The sequence below is a fragment of the Chelmon rostratus genome, chromosome 14 (assembly GCF_017976325.1).
Source record: "Chelmon rostratus isolate fCheRos1 chromosome 14, fCheRos1.pri, whole genome shotgun sequence".
NCBI lineage: Eukaryota > Metazoa > Chordata > Actinopteri > Chaetodontiformes > Chaetodontidae > Chelmon > Chelmon rostratus.
Window position 1 is genome coordinate 10,757,332 of NC_055671.1, and position 27,691 is coordinate 10,785,022.

Genomic DNA, 27,691 nt, shown 5'->3' on the forward strand with positions numbered 1-27,691 from the left:
CAATGATTCCCAAATACTGCATATTAGTGCAGTGTGCATTCTCCGCTTGAAGTGAGAGTGACTTTGATGAGAATAAATATTTAAAGAAGCCACCAGACATAGGCAGAAAAAATGAGTTCTTGACGGTAAACGCTGGTGTGTATCTTTATCACGAACAGGCCACTGAATGCAGATTAGCCTACAACCAGGACAGCAATCACAACATACTTTATCTATTCATTATTACAAAGTTAATTAACGGCCACATTTCCCATAATCCTTTAAGGAATGTCTCACTCCTGCAATTGACGCTAGAGAAGGGAAATTTTATCCCAACCACACTTCAAGGGATAGCGCAACCATTAGAACTGCCTGTGCAGCCATTATCACCACCTTTTTTTTGACTAGAATATATATTACATACTTATATATACTATATCACGTTTGAATGGATTTTTTTTTATGCGTGTAAATTGTACTTTAAACCCCTTGAAATTTGTCACATGACAGAAAAAATCCAAATTACCAACTACGAAAATCAAAGCATGAATAGGAAAATGTTTCGTAAAAGTGTACTTTGGCATGGAGCTAAAACCATTTAGAAAAAGTGACAGTCTGCTATCTATTTTGTATTCACAATGGTTGTTTGAGTACATTTTAGTAGCTGTTTACGCTTCATTTTCACTGCAGGTCTGAGAACTACCTGGGGAAAATTATACACGACCTAAATGTGAAAAAGGTTGGTATTATCCTTCAACAGATGCACCGTCTCTGAGCAACACTTTGGCTTTTTGAATTCCAGTCTGTTATTCCTCTTCAACAAGCTCTGCTAATCAAACAGCAGCTCAGCTGTATTATTAGCATTCCACTCTGAAACCAATGGCTACTACTGGCTACAAACTAGCCTGTTAGCTAGCAGCTGTGTATTGCTTTTAATGCTAAATGTTGAGAAACCTTGTCATGTAGCTTTGGGGCAAAAGCAGAAACACGTGGCAGACTCCACAATCAGCATCTGATGAAAGAAAATAATATGCTAAACTTAAAACGTGAGGGGGCTGCTCTTCTGCTCATGATTCGACTTTTTTATTGCTTTTCAGTATTTGAACATACATTACAAATTTACAAACAATATACAAATTTAAAAAAAGCAAAACAAAAGAGAACAAATGCACATTCTTGACAGTGTGTAACACAGGCTATCATACAACAATATTACGCCTCATGTTTATGCACTGCACATAAACAATTATATGATGCAGAGAGAAGAGTGATGGGACATGTGAGTATCAGAGGGGGCTGCTCTGCTCATTAAACAGCAGCTCAACAGCATTATTAGCATTCTGCCCTGAAAACAATGGACACTAGGGGCTACACGATAGCCTGTTAGCTGTGCATTGTTTTTCATGCTAAATCTCAAGACTGTCAAGACACTATTTTTGTGTAGCTTCAGGGCAAAAGCAGACACATGTTGCCAACTAAACAACCAGCATCTGATGAAGGAAAATAATACACTAAATTAAAATGAGGGGATGGGCGGCTCTGCTAGTCCAACAGCAGCTCAGCAGTTAGCATTCCATCCTCATTCCAATGGATATTACTGGCTACAAGCTAGCATGTTAGTTGGTAGCTGTATACTGTTTTCCATTTTAGATGTTAAGAAAGTATTTTTGTGTAGCTTTGGGGCAGAAACACTTTACAGACAACACAACTACTATCTGATGAAAGAAAATAATACACTAAACTTAAAATGAGAAGGGCCAATTCTGCTAATCAAACAACAGTAAAAAGCATTTTACCCTGAAACCAATGGATACTACAGGTTACAATCTAGCATGACTGGTTGCTCTGTCTTGTTGTCCATCTTAACAAACCATTTTTATGTAGCTTTGGGACAAAAAAAACAGCTCAACCAGCATCTGATGAAGGAAAATAATACACTAAACTTAAAACAATGGGGGGTTCTGCTATGCTAATCAAGCAACAGCTCAACAGTGTTGTTAGCATTCCACCCTGAAACCAATGGATAACGCTGGCTGCACGCTAGTCTGTTAGCTTAGCTGGAGGTGTACATTGTTTTGAATGCTAAATGTTAAGAATGTTATGTCAGCTCTTTATATGTGCAGCTTTGATGCAAGAGCAGAAATGATTTGCCACTACACAACCAGCATCTGGTGAAGGAAAATAACACACTTAATTAAAATGTGAGGGGGACTGTGTTAGTCAAACAGCAGCTCAAAAGTTAGCATTCCATTCTGAATCCAATGGATACGACTGGCTACAAGCTAGCATGTTAGCTGGTAGCTGTGTATTGTTTTCCATGTGAAATGTTGACAAGCTATTTCTGTGTAGCTTTGGGGCAAAAGCAGAAACACTTAACTGACCACACAACCAGCACCTGATGAAGGAAAATACACCCAACTTCAAAATGTCAAAGTAACCCTTTAAGGTACATTTAAATGAGACAAGAGTCACTCAAGAGAGATTTCTGCTTCATAAAATTGGCATTTAAGTCCACAAAGCAGACTGAATGGCACTGGAAGATGGAGAACACAGTATAAGATAATTAAAAATGTAGCAGTTATATCAAGAAAAACAAGTTTGAGGCCAGATAGCTTCCTTGGTAGATTTCTACAAAGATAACCCGTTCTACAGTATTCTCTGGTCTCTGAGTCCTCTTGGTCCTTTTTCAGTCTGACTATAATAAAACTGAGCTGCAGGCAGAAACGCAGGCAGTAGAACTAACCAACCACACATGGAGTTACTGAAGATTACAATTCACTCTGAAATGACAAAAGTGCTGATAAATCTCCATGCCTCTCTTCTCCTCACATGTGGAGCTGGTGAGGGGAGAGCCAGACTGGGGAAGTTGGCAGAAGTCTGATTAGGTGGAGTACAGCTCTCTCCAAAGTCTGCATTACACATCACACCTGAGTAAAGAGGAGGTAATGTTGAAATCAAATGGAGAAAACAAAAACAAAAAAAAAAGGAAAAATCCAACAGCTAAAATGTTCAGTCTTGATGTGAAAGGTGTCCGTTTAGTAATCCGGATGGATTTGATGCAAGACACCCAGAGTGAAAGCAGTTCTCATTCATAATTACAGTAACAGTAAGAAAGCTGAAATCCTTGGATTGGCACTGGCATTTCTTTTTGTCTCCTTTGGTGAAGTGACTTTTTAATGTGATAACAAACCAGTCCACTGCCAGTTTTCAAAATGACATGATAGTACAGAAACTTTGTAAACGCTGATCTGTCTTCTCTTCTTGGTTTAGCACATTTATTGGGTCCTAACTTCAGATGAATATTAAAACACTGACCAGCAACTGTAAAAATGAGTCAGTCTGCTCATCAGCTTTGTCCTCTGGTCACTCTAGGTGACAGGGATTCACTTGTCTCTCATCCCAATGGGAAAGTCACCTTAAGTCTTTTATTTTCTAATTTTCTTCTTTCGATTAATAAATTCTGCCAATCTCTCTTGGAGTCCGTGTTCAAAGTGGGTCACAGGAGAGGATCCCGAGTGCTCTCAGTACATGGCGGCACCTGTGTGCTGGTGTTCGCGTCCAGGTAGGGAGACAGATGAGCTAGAAGGTTACAGATGTAGTGCTCTTGTCCTTAAAGGTCATTGTCTGGATGCTGGACAGGATTTTTCTCTGATGCCCGGCCAAAGTCACTCCCATGTGCAGCAGATCCCTGAGACAGACGAAAAGAAAATCAATAATTAGACAGGAAGCCGTCAAATTTTTGCTTGCTGGCCTTCCAAACTTAAATTCAAATAAAAACTGCATGTCAGGGAATTGTGGCCATAAGTAATTTAGCCTGTTTGCAGCTGTCATGGCTACAAGCTAAGAGGATAGCTCTCTGACCTTGTAGGCAAGAAGTATGAATTGAAAAGTGAAAATGTTCCTCCAGAGATAAGTATCAGTTTAGATGAGAAAAGTGGCGATAGGAACTAACTGTGTGGTGATCTGGGCCAGTTGGTCCACTGAGTTGAAGCCGGCCTGCAGGAAACTGTCTTCGTAGCGCTCCATCTTAATGGCCCTCAGCCATTCCCCCACCGAAGCACACGACGAGAGGGCTAAAGGTGCACGCTGGTCCAGCAGGGGGTAGGACGGCCTGGGGGACAAAGCAGAGAAACAAAGGAACAACTTACACACACTGTCATCAAAACAACAGTGAGGCGCTTATATATATCCTGCAGCAACATTCCAGTCAACAAGCAGAGGTATAATCTGAGGCTGAGTGACTGACAGGGACAAACAATGGGATTTGTCAGGGGTGGAGCGTCCTTTGCTGTATGCAACCAGCTGACAGGCAGAATGTGGAGGAAGGGAAATGGGCACAGCAAGAGGGTGACAGGTCACAGCAGGACATTAAGGTGGTACATAAGACTGGGCAGTAGGAGGCTAATGTCTGTCCTGTGACAGTCAGAACTCTAAATGGATACGAAAAAAGTCCATTTAGAGTGTCCTTATGAAAGGACAGACATGCTTCCTTGTTTCTGTTCATTCTCACGCTGTATATTCACTGCCTTTGTGACCTTACTGCAGGTTTTCTGTCAATCACCCAAACACTTCTGCACACTCACCCCGCTCCTTCTTGAGCCACTATTTTCAGCGATGCAGGGTTGCGGATCAGCTTGTCCAGAGCACTGACGATGTCCGCGAAGCGAGGGCGCGCCGAGCGGTCCTTCTGCCAGCAGTCCAGCATCAGCTGGTGCAGGTGGGTGGGGCAGTCAGGGGGCGGGGGCAGCCGGTAGTCCTGCTCTATGGCATTGATTACCTGACAGTACGAAAAATTATAATTCAAACTAATGCATTAACGTAACAGTGTTTAAATCCATTTTGAGTTGTTTGGAGGGTCCTTACAGTCATAAAAAATAAACGATTCTGATTAAGCTTCTATTCCAACACTTCTCTGATTCCCTGAAAAGTTCAAACTATTCTTTTTTTTTTAAATATAAAATTGTGTCTCAGAAATGCTCGGCTTCGTGCTGCGGCTCACAAAACCTTAAAAATCATTGTCAAGAATGTCTCTTTGCTTAAACTCACATCCTGGTTGCTCATGTCCCAGTACGGCCTCTCTCCAAAAGACATGACCTCCCACATGACGATGCCATAGCTCCACACATCTGAGGCCGAGGTAAACTTTCTGAAGGCTATTGCCTCTGGTGCTGTCCAGCGGATTGGGATCTTACCTCCCTGCACAGAAAAGAAAAAGGTGAGCTCTGCAAAACTTCACATGAAAACGGTCACACAGGGCTCTGACAAAGAAAGTGAAGGGGCTTCTGGATGATGACACAAATGTGATTTTTAGCTTTTGTGAATTAATATCATGAATCCTGACAGAAGGCAGAAATACTGTAGAGGAACTTAATGAAAGTGTTTCATTATTTGAAGAGGTTCGTCATCTCACCAGGGAGCTGGTGTAGGTCGGGTCAGAGGAGTTCTCCTGCAGGAAGCGCGACAAGCCGAAGTCGGACACCTTGCACACCAGGTTGCTGTTGATCAGGATGTTGCGGGCAGCCAGGTCTCGGTGGACGTAGCTCATCTCTGCCAGGTACTTCATGCCAGAGGCGATGCCGCGCAGCATCCCCACCAGCTGGATGGGCGTGAACTGACTGTCGTTCAGCTGCGGAGGAGAGAAACAGTTCGGTTGGAGAGTGAGTGAAGCGGCGGTGAGTTTCAGTCTGTGAGAGGAGCGACGGCGCGCCTCAGATTGCGTGCTCTCTGTGGCACACTGACCCGCAGGAAGGAGTCCAGAGCTCCGTTCTCCATAAACTCTGTGAGGATCATGACTGGACAGCTGGCCGTGATGATCCCCTCCAGGTGGATGATGTTGGGGTGCTGGAACTGGCCCATGATGGAAGCTTCAGACAGGAAGTCCCGTCTCTGCTTGTCAGTGTAGCCTCCCTTTAGCGTCTTAATTGCTACGTAGTTTTCTTTTTTCCCTGGGATCTTCAGTCGTCCTCGACACACCTCCCCAAACTCTCCTGCGGCACACAGACACGTAAACACACATTAGGGCTGTTTTCTTCAACAGGTGTTTACCACACAGGGGGTTCAACAGCTGTCTTCTGCAAACCTAAAGCTTGTTTGCAGCTAGTGGTGCCCTTTGATTTCAATAAGCGCTGGTAATACTGCCAACTTATTTATTAGTTAATTGCTTTATTAACATGGCAATATTGAATGGTGTCTGATAAAGAAGAATACAATGGCTTTAAATGTCAAATAATCAATTTAACTTTTAAACTTTTTTTTTTAATTAGATACGATTTTATTAATGTTAATTTGAAAAAGGAAAATCAAAAAACAAACAAAAAAAATGAGTCTGAGTCCACAGAGGCAATACAAAGCTTACAAATTTGTGAATAATGGGAAAAGCAGGGACTTACCAGCACCGATAACCTCCTCAATCTTGACAAAGGAAACATCAATTTCCTTGGCAAATTCTCGCACTGCCTCGTTAGGGTCCTCATAGGTGAAGGGGTCGATGTAAACCTTCACCCCTGAAGGAGAAAGACAAACAGTCGTGTCGTGGGAAAGGAAAGGAAGAAATGTTGGAGAACTATGAGCAGCAATGAGCTCGGTCACATTAAAAATGATTTTCTTGACTTGAATGAGTTGTAAATCAAAGCTGAGGTTTAGTGTGCGTGTCCTTGATCTGTTACCTTGGCCAACGAGGTACTGGTTGTTTTTGTCGCTCAGTTCTGGATCCTTCACTCGGCTGTGACGACTGCAGGCACAAAGAGATTCGGATAAATAAAATAAGATTAGGATGGCAGCGCAGTTCTCTGAAGAGTGGATGATAGATGTATTTTTTGGCAAGCATTCCTAATGCTTTATCAGCCTACTGTGATGCAAATCGATGGTCTTACAGTGTTGACTGCTCAGATGCAATAACAGTACAATAATAAAGATGCCTCTTTTACGAAAACACTAAAGTCTAAAGTAAGCAAAAATGAGCCAAAAATCACACATTGTATGACTAGGATGCAAGCAAGCATAGAAAAATACGATAATTTATTGATCCCCTTGGGGAATACTCCGCTATCTTGGCCGACCTGTTCACTGAAAGGTGACCAATACCCTTTAGCCTACAGAGATGCAGTGCCTTGAAGGAGACTCTCTCGTCCAAAAACACAGCCGTCATTTTATTATGCTTTCAACACAAAAACTCTGCCTTGCTGCGAAGAAGGCTTTTTGTTATTCTTAAACAACCCTCTGCGATCTCAGACGCACAACACATGATGACTTGTGGTAATGAGGAATACCTGAGCCAGCCGCTATGGTTGTGCTCTTTGACACAAGCAGCTCCATTATAATTCTGCTGGCGCAAACTCATCCCTGCAAGACTGGAACAACCCTGTAGCTACTGGATCCCTGCCTTCCTCCATTTCTCTCCCTCTCCCACCTCATAAGACTAAAATAGCAATAATGCACCACCCTCGGTTAGTGGCAGATCTGGGCCTCAGCCACTCGTTTGTGTGCGTGTGTGTGTGTGTTTGTGTGTTAGTGTGTGTGTGTCACAAGGTCACAGCTATTGTTCTCCTGTCCTGTGGAAACAGGGTTGGGACGCCTGCATCCTGTCTCTCCCTGCCCTCTACCTCTATCGTCATCTCTCTCAATCTCACTCTCCCTCTCTAACACACACACACACGCACACACAAGGAGCCTCATTGACTCATTGCGTTCCCTAGCCCCTTACCCTAGCCTTAACCATCACTACTAAATGACTAAGCCCAACCTAAAGCTAATTCTAACCTAACTCTTAAAACCAAGTCTTAATCTTGAAACAGGCCTTTGAAGTTGTGAGCACCAGTCAAAATGTCCTCACTCTGTTGGTTAAAAACTTGTTCCATGTTCTTACTATGTAGCAAGCACAAGTACACAAACACACAAAAACACGCACACACGCACGCACGCACGCACACGCACACGCACACACACACTCTCCCTTTCTCCCTCTGATAGCATCCAACACTATTTACTCAAACAATGAAGCCTAAGGAAAACGTTCTAATGAGCAGGATAACTTTTAGCTGTGTAAGCAAAAGGCATCATGAGCATTGCTTTATATCTGAACTGCCTCGCACAGAAAAAAACGGTGTGTGTAACAGAGTGCAAATCCACTGCTGATAAGATATGATTTGTATAAACAAAAGAACAAAGTGGTGCAAAACCGTAAAATTGGGGTCACGGTTGTTATTGGTTTTCGATCTCCCCCCCTTTTTTCTGTTTCCTGTTATTCCGTCAGCTTCCCAATCTTTCTCTCTGCCTCTTTCCCTTTCCCCTGTTCTCACCGTATGCAGTAGGCAGCCACAAAGACGAAAGTGACAAGCAGCAGCATCCCAACAGCGATAAGGATGCCGGGTACCAAGAACTGGGAGGCAGAGTCTTGTCCTGAAAGAGATGAAAGAAAAGGAGACAGACGGAAAGATAGACAGAGAGTTAGAGTAATGTAATGACAGAAATCATGGGAAGGAGGTTTACATTGGTAGTACAGAAAGGTGTGAGAAAGGAAAGAAAGAACATGACGGGAATTTATAATATTAAAGAGGCTCAATACAAGGACACTGACTAAATACAAGGACACAGGCAATAGATTCATAAGAAGAAAGTGTGCTGCGACTATTGTGCAGGAAGGAATCTGAAAAACCTTCCCAATGGAAATGACAAAAATGTGTGAAAGAGAGAAAAAAACAGTAAATTGTGTGAAACTCCCTTCTCGAGAGCAAACGCTGCCTTTTCTTACCATCAGGAAGCGTGCGGAAGATGGCTGCAGGACTGAAGCTGCCGTAGCCGGCCATGGTGCGCGCCCGGACCTGCACCTCGTACTGAGTGGCTCTGCGGAGGTCCGTCAGCACGGCCTGGTTCCTGTTACTCTCCGTGTAGTGGCACTGATCTTCACTGCGCTGCTCCTAACGTATGAAAACACGAGTTAGCTGGAGTGGAAGTGAGCGCCAAGCAGGAACACGTGAGGGAACGACAAAACGACAAAATTACAGGACATTAACCGCACAATTTTAATCTGAGGCGTGTTAACTAATATGCTGAAGGGGTGCCTATGTTTTGAAATTTATTTCATTCACACAAAAGCGTTTTATCTCTCAGCTATATCATGATGCTTCTGAGTCAGGTTTTTCCTCTATGTTTTGGTCAGCGCAATAACACAAACTGAGCCTTAGAAATGTCAAGTACACACCCTTGTGTACTGTATACTGCCTCAACAGTTGCTACATGTACTCTTACACCAAAGTGTTAATCTCTGAAATTAGCCTTTACATGATATTGTGCAATATATCTTCTACACTGTTAAATATTAGAGGCAGGATTGTTTGGCTCGACGACACACAGGCAATTTGGGTTTCAGTTGACTTGACCTGCATGTTTGTGAGCTGTGTGAGGAAATCCACATTAACCACTCAGCTACCACCCAGTGTTTACATTTCTTCTCTTGTGGGTTTTCTAATCCTGAGCCACAGCGCAATAAAATCACGCAACCTGAACGGCATGTGACCTTTAAGGCAGACAGTTGAGAGGTGCCGTCTGGGAGCGCTCACCTTCTCACAGTAGCGTAGCTGGTACTGCAGGATGGTGTAGTGTGGCTGAGCTGGGACTGACCAGTGCAGAGTCAGACTGCTCTCTGTGGAGTCACTCTTCCGAATCACAGACACCAGCGATGGCACTACACAGATGGCAGAAGAATTATAAATACCACAGGATGTTCTGACTATTTATAGCTTTCTGCTTCTTCCTCTCTGCCTCTTACCGTCATGGCTTGTAGTGATGTTGACAGTTTCGCTGGCAGGGTCCTTGCCGCTGACCTGAGACACCCCGTTGAGCGCCTGGATTGTGAAGGTGTATGTGGTGTGAGGCAGCAGGCCCCACAACTCCAACCTGCGACCCAGCAGGCCGTGCTGCGCGGGTCTGTAGCTGACGCTGTCTCCGCAGGAGAAGCACGGCCCGTTGGGTGACCTGCACACAGAGCACCTGACAGAGTAGCTCAGGTCTGTCCTGCCGCCGTTGTCCAGAGGCTCGTTCCACTCCAAACTGAGCGTGGAGTCGTTGATCTGGGTGACGATGCTGCGCGGGGCTGAGGGAGGTCCTAAATTCACAGAAAAAAAAAATCCTTCAGTTAAACTAACTTACTCTACTTAGCACTGTCCTTCAAGCTCCTCTAATACCAAGTATTAACATTTTGGGAAATACTCTTTTCCTATTTGCTTTCTTCTCAAGAATTAGAGTAGACTGATACCACTCTTGTGTCTGTATGTTAAATATGAAGTTACAGCAAGACGCCAGTTAGCTTAGCTTAGCATCAAGACAAGAAACAGCCTGCCTCTTTCTGAAGGTAACAATTTGTGGGGTTTTTTTTAAAGGGGGTCTGTGTGCGGGACCAAGAGTCGACCCTGTGAGGTTGCCATGCAACTAGAGGAGACTCCAGGAAGCCACTAATTTAAACCAAGAACTCACAACAAATCCAATCCCCCCTCCCCTTAACTTTTCTGTATGAATTTAATAAACAAGATATAACATGTTCATTAGTGAGCTGAAGGTGAAGGTAGGTGCACTATTTTAGCTTTAGACAGCTAGGCTAGCTGTTTCCAGTTTTTATGCTAAGCTAAGCTAACCATCTACTGGCTGTAGCTCCATATTCACCACAGACATGACCGTGGTTTTGGTCCTCATCAAACTCTAATGACAGCAAATATGCCTGTCTCCAAAAATGTCAAACTATTCCTTTAAATGTTGCACAGCAGTATTACTGTCAGGCCCAGCTGTTGCTATTTTCTAAACATGTTAGACTAAATCAGCAGACTCATTATAACAACATTTCGTATGATGATTTTTTCCCTTTTTTGTTGTGACTACACAGCTTTCGAAGCACCAGCAGTCTTCCCCCAAGTATTTTCACATTACTCGGTCAAAAATGTCATCATATTTTAATATGAAGGTATCGCTCAGCCCTGATGCAATTCGTAGCGTATAAAATTTCCCTATCAACTCAAATTATAATCTCTGCTGTGTTATTTTACTGCTGCTTTACCTCTCTGTGACCCGCACAGACCATTTGCTCAGATTTTTCCGTATACGTGGAAGACATTTTATTCAGTCTGCACATGTAGTCACAAAGCAGAACAATGATCCTGCAGTGGCTTTGCGTCTCAGCAGGAGCATATGTGTTGCAGAATTTAACTGGTGCAATTACATTTGTCTAAAACTGGATGATAATGATCACCGTCTGAAAATTGTAAGAAGATAGCTATCGCCTCAAGCCAAGCATAACTAAACAGCAATACCACTCAGCCACTGTGAATGAGTTTCTGTTCCTGCCAAGGAGACAGAGCTTTGTCACTGAGCCTGCAGCTAACTTAAGTGCTAATAGTGTTCTCATTGGAAGCACAAGTGGAGCACAGAAAATCTGGGTGCGAATGAATCCTGAACTCAACGTTTGGAATGAGGATTTTTAGAGGTGATATTTTTTATGGCTTAACAATCAGAATCCACTTTATTAAAATCACCAAGGCTGTCACAGTCATGTGAAATGCTTATTTTCAGGGGACAAACTCTGCATGATTTACAGATATCATGCCTGCTTTGCAATTTGGCAAACAAATTGCAAATTTAAGTGATGTGCAGAGTTGCTCAGATAATTCAGTACAGTAACAGAATATATAATAGGAATGGCTTAATTAAGCGATTAACAATTAAGATAACGCTTTTGTAATTAAAGTTATCAGAAATAATAAAAGTGGTGGAGGTAAATTGTAGTTGGTATTGACATCACACCTGCAGAGAACAGGAAATGTCAACAGCCTTACACTTTCACATTGTTTCACAGCCTCTCTATGGCCATTCCACAAGGGTGCACCTAATTAAAAAGTCCCTTCAATTCACACAACCAACATGCAGCTGAATTGAAATTCCTGAATCCGCATTGGAGGTGTCACTCGAAACCATCAATGTCTACTCCACTTTGGAGTGCGAGCCCTACCCCCCAACAACCTGTCACAAAAGACATGCATCTCAATGGGCAGCAGTGGAACAATGGGCACAAAGACAGATTAGAGGAGTCTGCCTAAATGACACCAGAGGAAAGGAAAAATAGCAGCAGAGACGGAAGTGCAGGGGAAGGTAAAGAGTGAAAATAAGTGAGCATGTAGATTTGTGCATACTGGAAACACTCTTTTCTGCATACTTACTGGTGCAAGGGGTGTCGGGAGGGTCGGATTCTGCACGTAGGTATCCGGAACGACACGCGCACACTGGCGCCCCCCTGGTGGTGGCGTGGCTGAATCCTGGACAGCCTGTGCACTGTCCCTCTGTGCCCGACTTGAACTGACCCACAGGACAGGCTGAGGAGGACCGGAGGAGAAATCAAATTAAAGCGAATTATCACAAGTTCTGATTCTGGACACTGTGCAAAATATTCACACCCACTGTGTCTCAGACAGACCTGGGTCACACTGAATTTGCAAATACATTTCTGCTTTTGTTCCGGGATACTTAGGTGCCAGATGGTTGCAGATTGACAGACAGAAGCGTGTCACAAGGGCTATAAACTGAAGACAATCACAGTAATGAATCTGGCAGTAATAGCCAATTTAGTGAGTAAACCTGCCTGTCATTGACACGCTGCTTATCATTGAATTTATCTGACCATATCTGAATAACAAGCGCAAACACGTGGGACCTCTTACACAGAACTGTCTCTGCTTATTGATCCAGATATTGCTCCAACTCTCTTCTTGAAAACAGAAAAGAAGGACTGTGGCACTCAAGATACAGTAAATTGAGCCTGACAATAATGAGAAAATCAACTGACAATAATTTTGCTTCACAAATGTGACAATATACTGCTTTTCTCTATTTTATATCATTGTAAATGTATTGCTGACATTGTATAGACTAAAATATAAAAAAAAAAATTAAAAATAAGAACATACAATGAAATATACATATACATATAAACTAATAAGTATAATAGCCATTAGTTGCAGCCTTCAATTGAACCCATTCTGCTTTATACACACCAGACTCAACACACCGATACTTGTCCTACACGTGAATGTGTAATAACCCCTGTGACGCTGCACAGTCACCAAAACCTGCAGCGTTTCAAATATTTGTCCAGCGTGGCGATAGAAATGCAGCTGCTGAGTGAGAGGAATAAAACGATAAACTTTCACACCAAACGCAGCATTGTTTTAGTCGAAACTGGCTTGTTCTGCAGGGTCAACACAGTCTGGCTGATCCGTTCCAGCTGACATTTTGTCAGCGGGAGTTTCCCACATGTGAAAGATGTATTGCTGAGAGCTGCTGCGTGTCTCACCTGTTTGAGGTTGTTAACATACGTACTTTATAAATCTAATGCAAGTGGTTGCCATGAAACAGGATTGTGAAGTTAATCGGGGTGTTTTTGCGTTTCAATTGAGTTTACTGTAAGTCAAAAAGGATTAGCAAGCTACCGCATTCTGTTTTGTTTATGTTTAACACAGCGCCCAACTTTTTTGGAAGCAGGGTCGTATTATATAACATTTGTAAAGCAGGAACATGAGGAAACACACCCCTCCCATGTAGCAGTATTTATAGCCTGCTAGAGCTTCATTTCAAAGACGTGGTTTACATATTCTAATCATGCTCATCTATAACACTAAATCAGCTTGACAGGCTTCATAAGTTTTACGTTAAAGGGTTGTGTTTGACCCAGAAAAAATATGTATTGTCTATGGGAGATAATGGCAGAGCTAAATTAATCCAACCAGACGTCGATTTCATTTTCTGAAATGACCGGCCTACGACGCAAATTAACAGTTCAGGCTCACTATTAAGGCAATTTCCCTTTATGGTCTGCTGAGTGTTTTTTCCTCACAGCTCTCTTCAGTGACAGAACGCTGGAAATGTCAACCTCACCTCACCAGAAGCAAAATGTCGGAAATGATTTTTTGTTATGAAAAATCATTATACCTCCCACAGAGATCAAACTGAATCCTACCTCCGAATGCAGACAGATGCAACCACACGTTTTCGTGAGAAAATGTAGCATTTCCTCTTGCCTTTCTTTGTTTTCGGTGCTCGACATTTATCCGCGTTGGTGTGATGCAGCGTGCGTGCGTGTGTGCGCGTGTAAGCGAGCACGTGGGGGGGGGTGCTCATGCACGAGGCTTGTTAATTGGACTCATTAGACGGAGCTGCTGCACAGCTCCTGAGAGAATCATCCTGCTTCTTGCTTCTTTTTTTGTCTGCTTTGCTTTGATGTTCTCAAAGTGATATGATCTTTACCTCCAGCGCTCCCCCGACTCTCGCTCCCTTCACCTCTCCGGCGCTCCTTCCATGTTAGCTGAACCAAGAGCTGTCGCAGCAGTAAGCTTTTGACCCTGCTCTTCCTCTCTGAGATAAGTGCTGCTCCACCTGACCTCTCTCCGTCCCCTCCGTGTCACCGTTGCTCCCCTGCCTCATTAAGTTCCTCTGCCTCTCACTTCCTCTCCAACGCTCTGACCCTCAGTGAACCCCGCCCTTGTCTTACCATTGTTTTCTTGTTTAGTCTGCCTGCTCTGCTGCCTACACTACGTGGGTGTAGTCTATATACATACTTGTGTATGTGGCCTAACCCTCTTACCTGTACATCTTGTGTGTCCTTCAGCAGGCTCAAATCCTGGTAGGCAGGCGCAGGAGGTCGTCGGCTGGCCCACCCACTGGCCGTCTTCCCCGCAGAAGAGCTTAGGCGGCCGAGGTCGGGGGCCCTGCTGGGCGGCGTGCTCCACACACACACCCTGCGCCTCTTGCACCAGAGTACGGGGAACGGTCTCAGAGAAAGAGGAAAGAGCGCTGACCAGGGGAGGGCATTTCTTAAAAAACACCCTGACAGACAGCAGGGCCATGCAGGCGCCCTGAGCCTGAAAAGCCAAGTAGAAGCCTCTCTTAGACAGAGGGCCGAGTCTCAGGGTCTTCACATTAAATTTCTGCTCCCCATCCTTCCTCAGTAGAAAGTCTGCAGCCACTGTGTCCACCTAGGACAGGAAGAAAGAGAAAAGATCTTATGTGATGGCCAGATTCCAACACAGAAGATTCACTCTTAAAAAGGACCAGACTGGTGGTTTTGCATGTTTTAGCCATTTCAGCCTATTAAGTCGACATCACATATGTTTTACATTACTGAACATTTTCCAAGGCATACCACTGTGATTTTAGATTGATTTACTACCTTCCTGGCAACCATTGTTTCCCATTTGTTACAGTACGCTTTGAAACTCAACTTGTAGGGACTTGAAACGTGCTTGGGAGAAAGGTAATTCATCACAGTGAACATTTCATCACTTTTATTTTTCTGTCAATGTTACATTATTAACTGGTAATGAAGTCGAGGAGCAGCACAGTGTTGGAAACCTCTCTTTTTGGCGGTGTGTTCAAGGACACTATAACATCTGAGGTTTGACAATGAGATGCAGAGAAGCGCTGCACTACTAAGCTGTGTTTGGAAAAATAAAACCCAGAAGATAAACAATAAACAAACGCGCAGGTTGTGAAACAAATTGAATGCGTCGTCGAGGCGACTTTTCAAAACAGCCCTTTTGTCCCGCGAGACGATAACGTAACTGTAATAAAGAACCATAAAGCAACCTGTGGCTCTCTGCAAGCTGATTTCGTAGCAACAACGAAATAAATGGAAACCAGCTGCATATTCCAAGCCGATCTAAAAACTTGCTTTGTATGGTATGCTTTGGAACATTCTTGTTTTGGAGAACTTCACTAATATTGCAACCTGGGAACCCGTCAGCTATGGTCTGACAGCGATTTAGCCTCTCTGAGCGATGGACAGTGTTTTTGGGGGTTCCGGTGAAGCCAGCGGACGTCCCGGCCAAAACTTCCTCTTCCGCGGACCGGTTGCTGTTGACAGTCTGATTAGTAACACGACTTTCAAACTCGACAATCACTCAACATTTCAGCTAATCTCTATAAACAAACATCTGCATATGAATGCAGACATATAAAACCAACGAATAAAAAGATAAATCGTTGTCAGATAATAGCCGATGGGTTCGGAGTTTGCACTTTGGCCAATGCGTTCCGCATCTTCTGCCCTCCACGTGAACTTTTCCCTGTATGCATCCAAAGCTTGTTCAAATGTGATTGGTCAATACGACTTGGACTACAAGCAGAACACAAACGGAGACCATAGTGCTGCCGATACCAAAACCTCATCCCTTCATATGCGGAAATCTGTCTATAGAGATTACTTATATTGTCCTATCATAGATAGTTTTTTAGTGATTTAATAGAGGTTTTTTTTAAAAAGATTTTTGATGCAGCAGAGGCCAAGATATCCACAGTTTTGGTCCCCAATATAAGTAAAACAAAATGGATTCTACACTTCAATAACTTTTTTCATTGGGCCCTTCTTGCCTCATAAACTCCCATTTGTTATAAATGCCACCTCCCCAGTTTGTAACACAGGCTTTCTGTTTAAAAATATAAGTTTCAAGAACGATCTAAGATAACCTGGATGACATCAGCATTATTATGGACTGGGATAATTAGTTGGAGTTGCAACATATACTCAATGAATCAGTTTGTCAGTTGACAGAAAATGTATTGATTTCCATTTGACTGTATTTCGATCAATCGTTTCAGTAATTTTTCAAGCAACAATGGCAAACATGTCATGTGAGGATCGTGATCGTGATCGATGTGATGAATTTACATGTAACATCAGAGGGTGGGCGTGGGCGTACCTTGGTGTATGGGTTCTCCATCCAGGGCGGGTAAGTGGGCGTGGCCTCGTTGGAGTCTGCCTGGTAGTAGTAGAGGTTAAAGGTCTCCTTGCAGCTGCGGTGGTGGGTGCTGCTGGATGAACACTCCATCATGGTGAACCGCAGTTCCACGTAAACCTGCGACGCTCCTTGACGCGGGATGAAGCCACTGCGCAGCCAATGGCTGGATGCGCTGTCAGTCTGACATATCTCATAGGTCCTCACGCTGTTGTTCTCCTCGTCTAAACCGCTTACTTCCTCCCACTAGAGCCAAGAGGAGAACAAAGGCTTGTCAGTTTGCAAGTTAAAATGACATCTGACCCAGAAAACTTGTGAACATTTTTGTGAGCCTTTAGTATTTAATTCTCCTGTAAAGACTTTCACCTGGGTCTTTATATAATTGGTCACATTAAAAGTCCTATTCATCAAAAGAACGTTGCAGTTCTTAGCAGGCCCTCTGCTGCAGTGCACCTGTCAGTGGATCTGCTCTTCAGTGGATTGTGATCCGGTCCAAATTTGAATCTGGGTTGTTAAATCATTCCTCCTGCTGAGCTGCAGCCCAGCTAGTGGGAATACAAGTCTCACTTGTCAAACAGAGCACACTGCTACACAAAGCATCCCAGACAGACAGCACTCACCCCTCACACATGCTTTTAGACTAAAATACAAGAATACAGAGGGGATATCACAAATATGTATGAATTGAAACCCCTCCACAGAAATCTACATTTGTTGGGGAGCCAAACGCAACTGAAAAAAAGCTTTAATGTTTGACTTCAGAGTCAACAGCAAACATGTTCGCCATCACTGTGTTCCCAAGAGCGGGGAACAAGCAAGAAATTAACATACTCGGGGCAGAATTGAGCAGATTTGCTGAACTTGAGGCTCAGAAATTCAGTTATGTAAATATGTAAATCTTTAAAAATCCATTTGCAGATGATGTGTTGAGTGAGGCAGAATACTGGTCTGAATGAATTACAGTGCAGCAGAGCACTGAGAGCCAGGTTTGAATCTCTTGAGGGGAGAATTTCCCTTTTAATCCCCCCAAAAATAAATACTCTGGACTTTGGCAGCACACGTTTCTGTGAACAAAATGTTTTCCGTGATGAAGATGCACAAAGCATCCCGCAGGGCTCATCTGGATTTGACAACAATCATTTAAAGCAATCGTTCAAAATGTGTTTTGAAAGCAAAATCGAGAGACCTACAAATATACAGATGTGCTGTATATTTCCACAGCATAAATACTGCGAGAGAGACATACTCGTACAGACATCATACACCTTTTACCTCAAAACACACTGTAAACATGTTACATGAAATATTATTATATTACCAGTTGAATAACTCATTACATAACACTGACGCAGACACATGAACTCAACATGTGTTAATATACATACCAGTTAATCTTGTGTTTACTGCAACTGTAGTTCAATACCCATCACTGTTAAACATTCATTAAAGTAGTTCTATAATAAAATACTAGCTTTATTTATTTTATTAATATAACACGCAATGGGCTGCACGGTATCGGTGGTTAGCAGCGTCGCCTCACAGCTAGAAGATCCCTGGTTCAATCCCGCCAGGGGTCTTTCTGTGTGGAGTTTGCATGTTCTCCCTGTGCAGCGTGGGTTTTCACCGGGTTCTCCGGCTTCCTCCCACAGTCCAAAAACATGCGGAGGTTAATTGATAACTCTAAATTGTCCGTAGGTGTGAATGAGCGGTGTGCGTGGTTGTTTGTCTGTATGTCTGTATATGTAGCCCTGTGGTAGGCTGGCGACCTGCCCAGGGTGTCCCCTGCCTTCGCCCGGGACGGCTGGGATAGGCTCCAGCCCCCCCGTGACCCTGCAAAGGATTCAGCGGTGTATAGATAATGGATGGATGGATAACACGCAATATTTGGCAATGATGTGTGAGTATCTTTTAGACTGAGAAGCCAGAATTTCTATCTGACGGGACTGGAACTTGACACAAATATCGACTATGAGCGCATTACAATTCTATAATGCTAAAAATAAATAATCCATATATGAAGCTTTTCATTATCTGTAATTTCTGATGCAGGCACCTCACTGCATCGCTCCACTGTTGCCTGTCATTATTAGCTAAATCGCTGGTTAATACCCTTTACTGTTAAGTTTATGTTAAGGAACACAATTCATATTTTTGACAATGTGGGGCCTTCGATAAACTGCTTCAGATGACAGTCGCCCGTGCAAACTATTTTGAGGCTGTCGGCCTGTTTTGCTTTGCATCATCCCAAGCACAGACACATTTGTTGAGTTTCTCTGTCCAGTTCCAGAAATCTCCTTGCCAGCATCACTGTAACCGTCTTCCATCTGAGGCATCAGCGGGTTGAGCAGTTTTGGTCACTGACGCTGCTGGCAAAAATATCCTAGCAACCAGCCCTCAGTTGATCAAATTACAAATATGTCTTTTTCAGGCTGCACTATTCGAAATTGTGGGCAGCCAGTGACTTCAACTCCAAGGTTGATACGATATATCAAAGCATCTGCTTCCAATATACTTTGAATCCCACATTCACTTTGGCGTTCCCTTTATTCTGTCAGTTACCTGCCATATAAGGAACTCTTTTATAGGCAACGAAACAAAGGAACAGCTGGAAGCCAAAAATCCCCAGTCAACACACGGTCCGTGTTTGTAATACAGATAACATGTTGAAGCTGGGCTTAGGTACGTACCTCAGGTTTGGCATTTGAGAAGACGGTCCATTTGAGATCAGAGGTCTCCGTCTTAGTGTTCATCAGGACTTCTGCGAGGATGAAAAAAAACACAGTATTGGTCACCGCAGGGAATTTAAAAGTGACACAGATGAGGCTCATTTACATTCAGAGAAACACATAAGTGAATTTAAAATCACAGAGTGAACATATTTCCATTCCCAAGCTCTCTGCCAAGTGTCAGCTATGGCTTATACTGGGATTAGGGTAGAGGAGTTTCACCAGTCAATTACATCTACAGAAACATTCACACTAGCCTAAAATTGTCTCCCCTGTCATGTTTGTTTTGACCCCCTCCCTCCCTTTTTTAACGGCATGCCGGTGCTCACACCGCACCTGGTGAGAAGAGTCCGCCTTTGTGGATACACAGACGCACGTCTAGAAAGATTTAAGCCCTCCAAGTCGCAATCTGTGATTACAATACAATTGATTTTTTGTAATCTTTTGAGGGGTGGGCTGCCAGCGCACAAGACCTCAGCTGCTCCGCTATGATTCAGTATCCCAATAAAATCTGCGACCTGAACTGCATGTAACTTGATGCAGAGTCAGGTTGGGGTGAAGGGACTTCTTTTCACTTGAGGACTTTTTCTTTTTTCACTTATTTATTGCACTATTTATTGGGCCAATAAATAAGCGGACACTGGAGCCCTGCAGTGTGCGAGCTGTTCATTTGTTCATTTCGTGATTTGCTCACTTCGGCTCAGCATCGGCCCTCTTTGGTTTGGATGTGCGAGCATGCTCTTATTTGTGGACATGTTTTTTTTTCTCGCCTCCAGCTGTCTTTGAAGATTGTCTCTGCTGAATTGTGACTAGTGTTTATACTGATGGGATGAGGTTTCTGTAACAGGCCGGCTTTTAGAGCCCCACAGAAGATCCTCTCAAAGGTGAGGCAGTTTGGTTTTACCAATAAACAGGATTTAATGCGGCTCTCCTCCTGAGTGCCGATGATCAAGGAGAGCGCCTGCATGGCGAAGGATGCCGGAGGAAATGGGAGTTTCAGTGTGAGTTTATCATTGGGGTTATTCAAGATGCTTTGTTGAATTAGACTCCCAGTAAGGCTCAACAGTAAAGGCTGGCATCCCATAACCCCATTAATACACACACACACACACACACACACACACACACACACACACACACACACACACACACTACAATAACAACATCTGTCCCTGCATTAAAAAAACATCTTTTCCTAAAGTTCTGTTATTGTTTTTTTTTTTTTTTTTTTTTTTTTTACCTATTTCCGTGTTTTATATGTTTATTCAAGTGTTAGTCTGTTTTTCCATCACATGCAATCGATCTGAGCAAAAATGCTTCGTGTAAGCAATATCGGGTGTCTGATATACTAAAACCATGTTGTAAAATGAAACTGACATTTTAAAAGGTAAAACTTATCGCATTCATAAAAAATGGGCCTGAAAAGTGCTTCACTCTGAATCCGGGATGTGGCCAAAGTATTTTTTTTCTCAACTGTTTCAAATGTGTTGTTTCCACCTCCTACTTGTTTGTCGTACTTGTCCTGCGCTGAGTCTATGCCCATCAAAATCAAATGACCAATTTCATTAACAGATTCAGTCATTTCATTTGAATTCATTACAATGTGGGGGTGTGATGACCCTGTACCCCTTTAAAAATACTGCCTCTATTGGTTAAATAATAGCTTTTTCCATTCGTCAAGCTCCAATAATCCCAGTTTGTATTTTCAGAGATATAATTGTTAATTGTTATGAAATGTTCGTTTCCCATTGGCTGTCCCGAACTTCAATTTAACAAACCCCAAAGATAAGTGCTGGTGAAATGATTGCTCCATTAGTTGATTGGTTGACTGCCGATAAATAAATCTGCAACAATTTTGATGATAAAAAAAACAATAATTTGAGCCATTTATCACGAAAAATGCCAAACAGAGTCTGGTTCCAGCTTCGCAAGTGTGAGAATTTATTCATTTCCTCTGTTTTACATGGTTGTAAGTCCAAAAATCTTTGGGTTTTGAACAGTTGACTGGTGGCTGGTGACAACACAAGCGTCTTGAAGACATCATCTTGGACACAGGCACATGGAAATTGTGTGTGTGTGTATATATATAATCCATCATGTGGCAGCCCTAAAGGAAAGAAAAAACTACATCTCATATCTTTTGTCACCATGGCCATAGCATAGTTTGACGGCTACCTCATCCAGTGTAACCCTGATATCAGTGTCAAGTTACCTTTATTGTCTGCCCAATGATGTAACTGCTGATGATTATGGTCTGTTTCCAGTGCTACTCGGCATACAGGGGGAAAGATTTTACACAGAACATTATGCAGATATGAAGCCTGTCAAGGTCTCCTTGTGCTCTATGAATATATTCTGCATAACACTGTTCGGCACCAACACTTGTAGTATTTTACAAAAATAACTGCAACGCCTACAGTCACTAATCTCTGTGATCCTCTGTAAAGTGAGAGGCAATCACATTTACCACTTACCAACCCACATCCCAATGAAATACACATGAAGGCATGAAAAAACCATAAAGCACATGTGTGATGTAAGGCAGAATGTGACTTGCGCTGCCTTCTCAGATGAAATGTTACAGCTGGAGCAGTCCGCAGACAGACGCCACTGATTTGCAGGGGCGCAGGAGGGGGGGCGGGGGAACGGGACAGAGTATACAGGGCCCTCGAGTGAGGAGGGCCCACGAAGATATAGGAATAAATAGCCCTGGATGCGGGGAGAGGCCCACAGAGAATGCCTAAGCGCAGGGTCCAGAATGTTGTGTTACGCCTTTGCTGTTCAGCACTAATGAACGTTCAGATGCTGTGTGGCCTGTTCAGCTTGGACTGTAGACTGTCTACAGCCCTTTTGGAGCTGCACTTGGCACCTAAAACTGAATATAAAGAGATATTTGGACATATAGTTCATTGGAAAATCAGCTTCTTGTTCCACTGTGTTTGATGTAGGTGATAACTTTTTAATTTCCCCTCACTTTTGTAATGAATTATCCTACACCCCACATTCTACTACATTAGCAGGATGGATTAACAGGGTGGAACAGTAATACCACAGATTGCTTTGATAACTGTATGAAATAAATATATCCTCCTCTGCCCCACTGCTATTCCTCCTTCAGATTAAAAAAACATGTCTGCCTGCCACACGCTTTAATACGCAATAACGAACAGTAAAAGAACAAGTGGAAAACAGCTGGTGTCGTCTTGAAATATCTGACTCTTAAGCTCCTCGTTTTGCCGAAATGATTTCAATGATCACTCAATCACGCTCCTGCTAATTCAGAACATTTTCTAGGTGAACCCTCACCCACCCACACACACACACACACACACACACACACACACACACACACACACACACACACACACACACACACACACACACACACACACACACACACACACACACACACACACACACACACACACACACACACACACACACGCAGATTTCATTCCCTTCTCAATGCCGTACAGCCAAATGACTTAAATCTTTCTTATTGCATTCCACTTTAGTGTCATTTTCTCGTTCCCGTCGTCTCATGCGCAGCATACGAAAGCAACGACTTGACATCAGTAATTCTGCGGGTTGCACATGCAGCAGGTTCGTCATTCTATCACACTGAGAGGTGAACGCGACTTTTAATCAGTGACTTCTCCCCGTGTATTACCCGCTTCTCTTTTACAATCTACTCATTTTTACTCTCTCTATGCAAACGCCCCGTAAGGAAACACAAGCATACATGCCTCTCACCCTCCTCCACTTCAAAACCACACAAGCCCACCAGCTATACAACAACAATCTGAGGCGATAAAGAGGGGGAAAGGAAAGTCTGCAGAGAGCAGAGGGGGAAAAAAAGAGGACGGAGGTGGATGAGGAGGATAATTGGATGACAAAGTTCAGGAAGGTGCTTTCCTCGCATTTAATCTACCTCGAGTTCACTCCAGCATAATTTAAAACAACACCTTCATAATACCCTGGCTCCTGTTTGGAGAGTGCCCTGTCTCCACCTTTCATATGCACACCTGCCTGTGTTTCATATGGAGATTTTCTTTTTTTTTAAGGACTGGAAAAGAAAAACCACCTCCCCAGGCATAGTAATCACTGTTTATCGTGCTCTATCATTAAGGTTTATGAGACAGGATGCATGAGTGTTTCTGTTATGTGCATGCACGGCCATGCCTTTCACTGAAGTAGACTCAGACTTAAGCCCCGCTAGAGGAAGCTGGCGTTTCCCCTACATTCTTACAGCGGCGGCGGCCACCCACCGCCGGAAAATTGCCCCCAGTGCTAGAAAAATGCAGGAACAATGAAAGTTCGTCATCTGGCCGCATTTAACACCCAAAACAAACAATTGTACAGTAATTACAGTACAATCGTGGACATTAGGAGACACTAGAGAAGACTAAACTGATGCTGGCGCTGGCAAGAAGACCAGGACTGAGCCTTCGTATTCCATTTATGGAATGTGTTAAAGGTTGTTAAATATACTAAATAATTATGAGGCATTTTAAAGTAAAGACACAGAGAGGCAGGACTGAAGTAGGTGATATGAGATAGGAGTACTAGAGGTGCATAGTTTGTATTTTAATCATCAAACCATGTCAGAAAAACAGGCGATGGGAAGGTATTAAGTTTTCTGTATGAAAGGCCAACAACAATAGAGGGTGTCGTACACGGTTTTCTTTTGAAATGTAAAACTCGACCCTGTGCTTTTCACAAAGGGGGGGCCACACGGCAAATATTACACCCTCATGTTCTACACAGCTGCCTTCACGCTGTCGACAGCTGACCTCAAGTTCGACACCGGGACCCATTTGTTCTGGATCGCGTTGACAATTCTTCACTCTTTGTGGTCATTTCTTTCCCGGGTGCTCTTTCCCTCCCTATTATCCGCTCTCTCTGTGGCTCTGGAGTGTGATAGGGAAATTATAGGCCTATGAACATTTGCCCTGTCTCGGCTACAATTAGACCTCATTTTAATTAAAGAAACAGAGTGCCAATTACCCTCAAACACCTAGAGAAACGGAGGCAGAGGGGAAGAACAGGGATAATGAAAAAGAGGAACCTAAGAAGGGGAAGAGATGTTAGAGGGTTTGTGATTTGCAGATGACAAATGTACAAAAACTAGACAGGCTTATCTGTGTGTTAATGTCAATATTACAGCTAAGTCATGGAGCTCCTTGCTCTCTGTGTCTATTTTATTCCATGTGCTTGGTCAGCGAACGTGTGGCCAGGCTGATAACGTCTCAGTGTCACTATAATGTATTTCTACACACCCAGTACTTTAACATCACATCTTCCCCACATACGATATACGTGACGTGTACCACATGTAGCTTAACCACTATGTTGCTTTGTTTCCATGAGTTATTAAACAAATACAAGAGACAAATCTGAAATAAATCATGAAGTGCAAAGTGAAGGAATTACATCTGCTTGCACAATATTTGTTTGGTGGTTTGGGACTTAAAGCTGCTCTGTTTCATGCTTCATATGCAGGTTTGTCCTGATACTTGCAGCGGTGAAGTCATTTCTTGATAGCAGAGTCACTATCCTCCAGGCATAACTCTAAACCTCGTGTGTTTCAGGGGATACTGCTAGCACGTGTTTTAAATTTTTCAAAGCCAATACCCTGAAATCAGACATGCTTACAGGATGTTCTGGTGCTTTGGGCAGCTTGATACCTCCATGCTTCACATTAAAATTAAAGGCATAGTTTAGCATTTTGGGAATTAGGCTTATTTGCTTTCTTGCCAAGAGTTAGATGAGAAGATCGATAAAACTCCCATGTCTGCTTAGCTTAGCACAAAGACAGGAAACAGGGGAGAACAGCTACGCTTGGTCGGTGCAAAAGGTAAAGAAAAAAGACTACCAGCAGCTCTAAAGCTTGCAAACTAACATTTTATATCGAGTTAGATTAAGCTGTACATCCAAGCTAGCAGTTTCCCTCTGTATCCAGTCTTTGTGCTAAGCTAAGCTAACTGGCTGCTAGCAGAAACTTCATATTCATTATATAGACATAAGAGCTGCATTCTCTGACTTCTTTAAGTCTGCACATGAAACTCGTGCACACAGTGTGCGTGAATCATGTGTGTGTGTGTCTCTTTGACCGAGTTGTGTCTAGTGAGATTAGACCTCAGCTTCCTGTAGTTCCTGTCCACTTCCTGTCTCCTGGTCCGGCGGTGGTCGGCCGCCAACATGCACATCATTCACATGCGCAGCAACCTGAGCTGTTTAACCCCTCGTCTGTTGTATGACAAAAGCTTCCTGCGGCGCCTGTGGATGAAGTCATCTCATGGAGAAGTGAGATGAAAGAGGCGGAGGTGAGATGAAGAAAAGGTGTTAATGATTGACACTTCTTCTTCTTTGTCTTCTTCTGGGACGAATATCAATAGGCATTGTGGTCGGTCTCTGTCCCAGGACAGGATGTGACCTAGTTAGGGAGGAAGCTTCACGCTGGACAGAAACCAAAGATGCTCTGCTGTGAGTGAAACCGACCGACCCAAAGCACTGAGGATTAAGTACAGGTCTGACCTCTGAATGTTTGGGCTTCAGTTTACACAGTCATCAGGGACCCACTGGACAGAGCCATTACATTAATCAGGCCTGGGGGTGTAACAGTACACAAAGTAAAAAAAATAACATTCTTGTCATTTATTTTGAAAACCTTCACATTCAACAGTGGCTCACTGTCTGAGTGCACACGTGACGGCGCGCTGCAGCAGAGCTGAAGCACTTTGACCACATGCTTAAATGGTGTATGGTCACATATCCACAGAGATGCACTGAATCTGCAGAGAGGGGCTGCCTGAGCGCTGTGGAGAAGGACACACCTTCCACTCTGTTTCTGTCTCAGACGACACATTTGGGTGATGCTGTTGAACTTGACGAGTTTCAAGTGTTTCCACTGACAAATGTCAACACACAGCTCGACACCAGTCGTTGTCCATTTTCGCTGCAGCTGAAGGGGAAGCCGTAATGCTCCCGTACAGCAGTGGCGCCACATGAGCTTGAATGAGCGTGGCAAGTGACAACAGGCTCGCTGTCAAAGCATTCTGGGTAAAACCTGTGTACTTAAATCTCTTTGCAACGTGCAAGTACGTGTGGATAAATAGACTATTTCAACTATTCGGCTCAGTAGGTGTACTGAACTCCCGTCTCGTCCTACATCCAATGTCCTTTCCAGGGTGTTTCACACTGGAGCTCTTGTCTGAGAGGTCAGGTGATGTTTTCTTCCTTAGCTAATAGTAAGTTCACAGGAGCCTGACTGATATATCGGTCAGCGGGTTTTATCAGTTGATGTTGGCCAGATATCAGATGTAACAGATGTATCATATAAGCGCCTGTGCAGTCTGATGTAAGTCAAAGTGAAAACTTTTAATTTTTAAATAGAACATAATGCATGAAAAGGTGGTTGGGGTAATTAATATTTATTATATACAGTGAAGTTTACTGTCTCATTTTGGATAAAGTTTATTAGTTTAGTTAAACTGTAAAATATCCTGCCTCCATTAAATATCTATCAGCATTTTTTAAGACTAATGTTATCGTCTGCATAAGTAGACTGGCACAAAAAATCTACCGACTCAAAAAATGTCCCTGTCAGCAGACAGCAGCACCTCCTTGTTTCTGAGAGAAAACAACAATATGTAAACTTACATAAATACATAAAAATTACATAAACTATGTTTGTGTACACAGAAGCACCCAGCAGCATCTCTTTGCTTTTGGTCCCAATGATCATTTATTTAACACTAACATATCCCTCGCACACAGAACAATATTTGAAAATAAAAAATGTGCATTGTCTCATGTCGCCCATGCTGATTATCACAAAATGATAAATATTGGCCTGATTAATCAGCTGACCGATATACACACACACACACAAACACACACGTACACACATGCACATATACAGGCCAATGTTTTAGACCCTTATATTGGTACTGGCCTCAAAGAAAGTCAGGCTATAATATTCACTACAACACATAAACCTGCTTTCTGGTTGTTATTCAGCCGAACATGTTTTCTAATCCTCAGGCAAATCACCTTTTAAATCTTTTCTAATTCTTGCTCAGTGTTTAATATGAATTTGTGTGTCATAACAGAGGAGAAGGTTTAACAAAAAGCTTCTCTCTGGAGTTGAAACACAAAACAAATGTTGATTAATACAGGTAGAGGCATCCAAAGGAGCATCTATGATTCATTGCCATT

General features: G+C 43.1%; 1 protein-coding gene across 2 annotated transcripts in view; it reads right to left on the reverse strand.

The window, feature by feature from the left end:
* Window positions 1-1,143: 1,143 nt before the first annotated feature.
* ephb4a (eph receptor B4a) overlaps window positions 1,144-27,691 on the reverse strand; it is a 36,976-nt gene continuing 10,428 nt past the window's right edge. For both annotated transcript variants that reach the window (XM_041951661.1, XM_041951659.1), the window contains 16 exons: window positions 19,433-19,503; window positions 16,710-16,991; window positions 14,597-14,987; window positions 12,180-12,332; window positions 9,746-10,081; window positions 9,537-9,661; window positions 8,729-8,894; window positions 8,277-8,376; window positions 6,645-6,709; window positions 6,369-6,482; window positions 5,719-5,966; window positions 5,390-5,605; window positions 5,026-5,175; window positions 4,563-4,756; window positions 3,932-4,090; window positions 1,144-3,667 (listed from right to left, as the gene is read on the reverse strand). In XM_041951661.1, coding sequence (XP_041807595.1) covers window positions 3,559-3,667; window positions 3,932-4,090; window positions 4,563-4,756; window positions 5,026-5,175; window positions 5,390-5,605; window positions 5,719-5,966; window positions 6,369-6,482; window positions 6,645-6,709; window positions 8,277-8,376; window positions 8,729-8,894; window positions 9,537-9,661; window positions 9,746-10,081; window positions 12,180-12,332; window positions 14,597-14,987; window positions 16,710-16,991; window positions 19,433-19,503 — 2,879 coding nt within the window. In that variant the 3' untranslated portion in view covers window positions 1,144-3,558. The remainder of the gene's footprint in view (window positions 3,668-3,931; window positions 4,091-4,562; window positions 4,757-5,025; window positions 5,176-5,389; window positions 5,606-5,718; window positions 5,967-6,368; window positions 6,483-6,644; window positions 6,710-8,276; window positions 8,377-8,728; window positions 8,895-9,536; window positions 9,662-9,745; window positions 10,082-12,179; window positions 12,333-14,596; window positions 14,988-16,709; window positions 16,992-19,432; window positions 19,504-27,691) is intronic.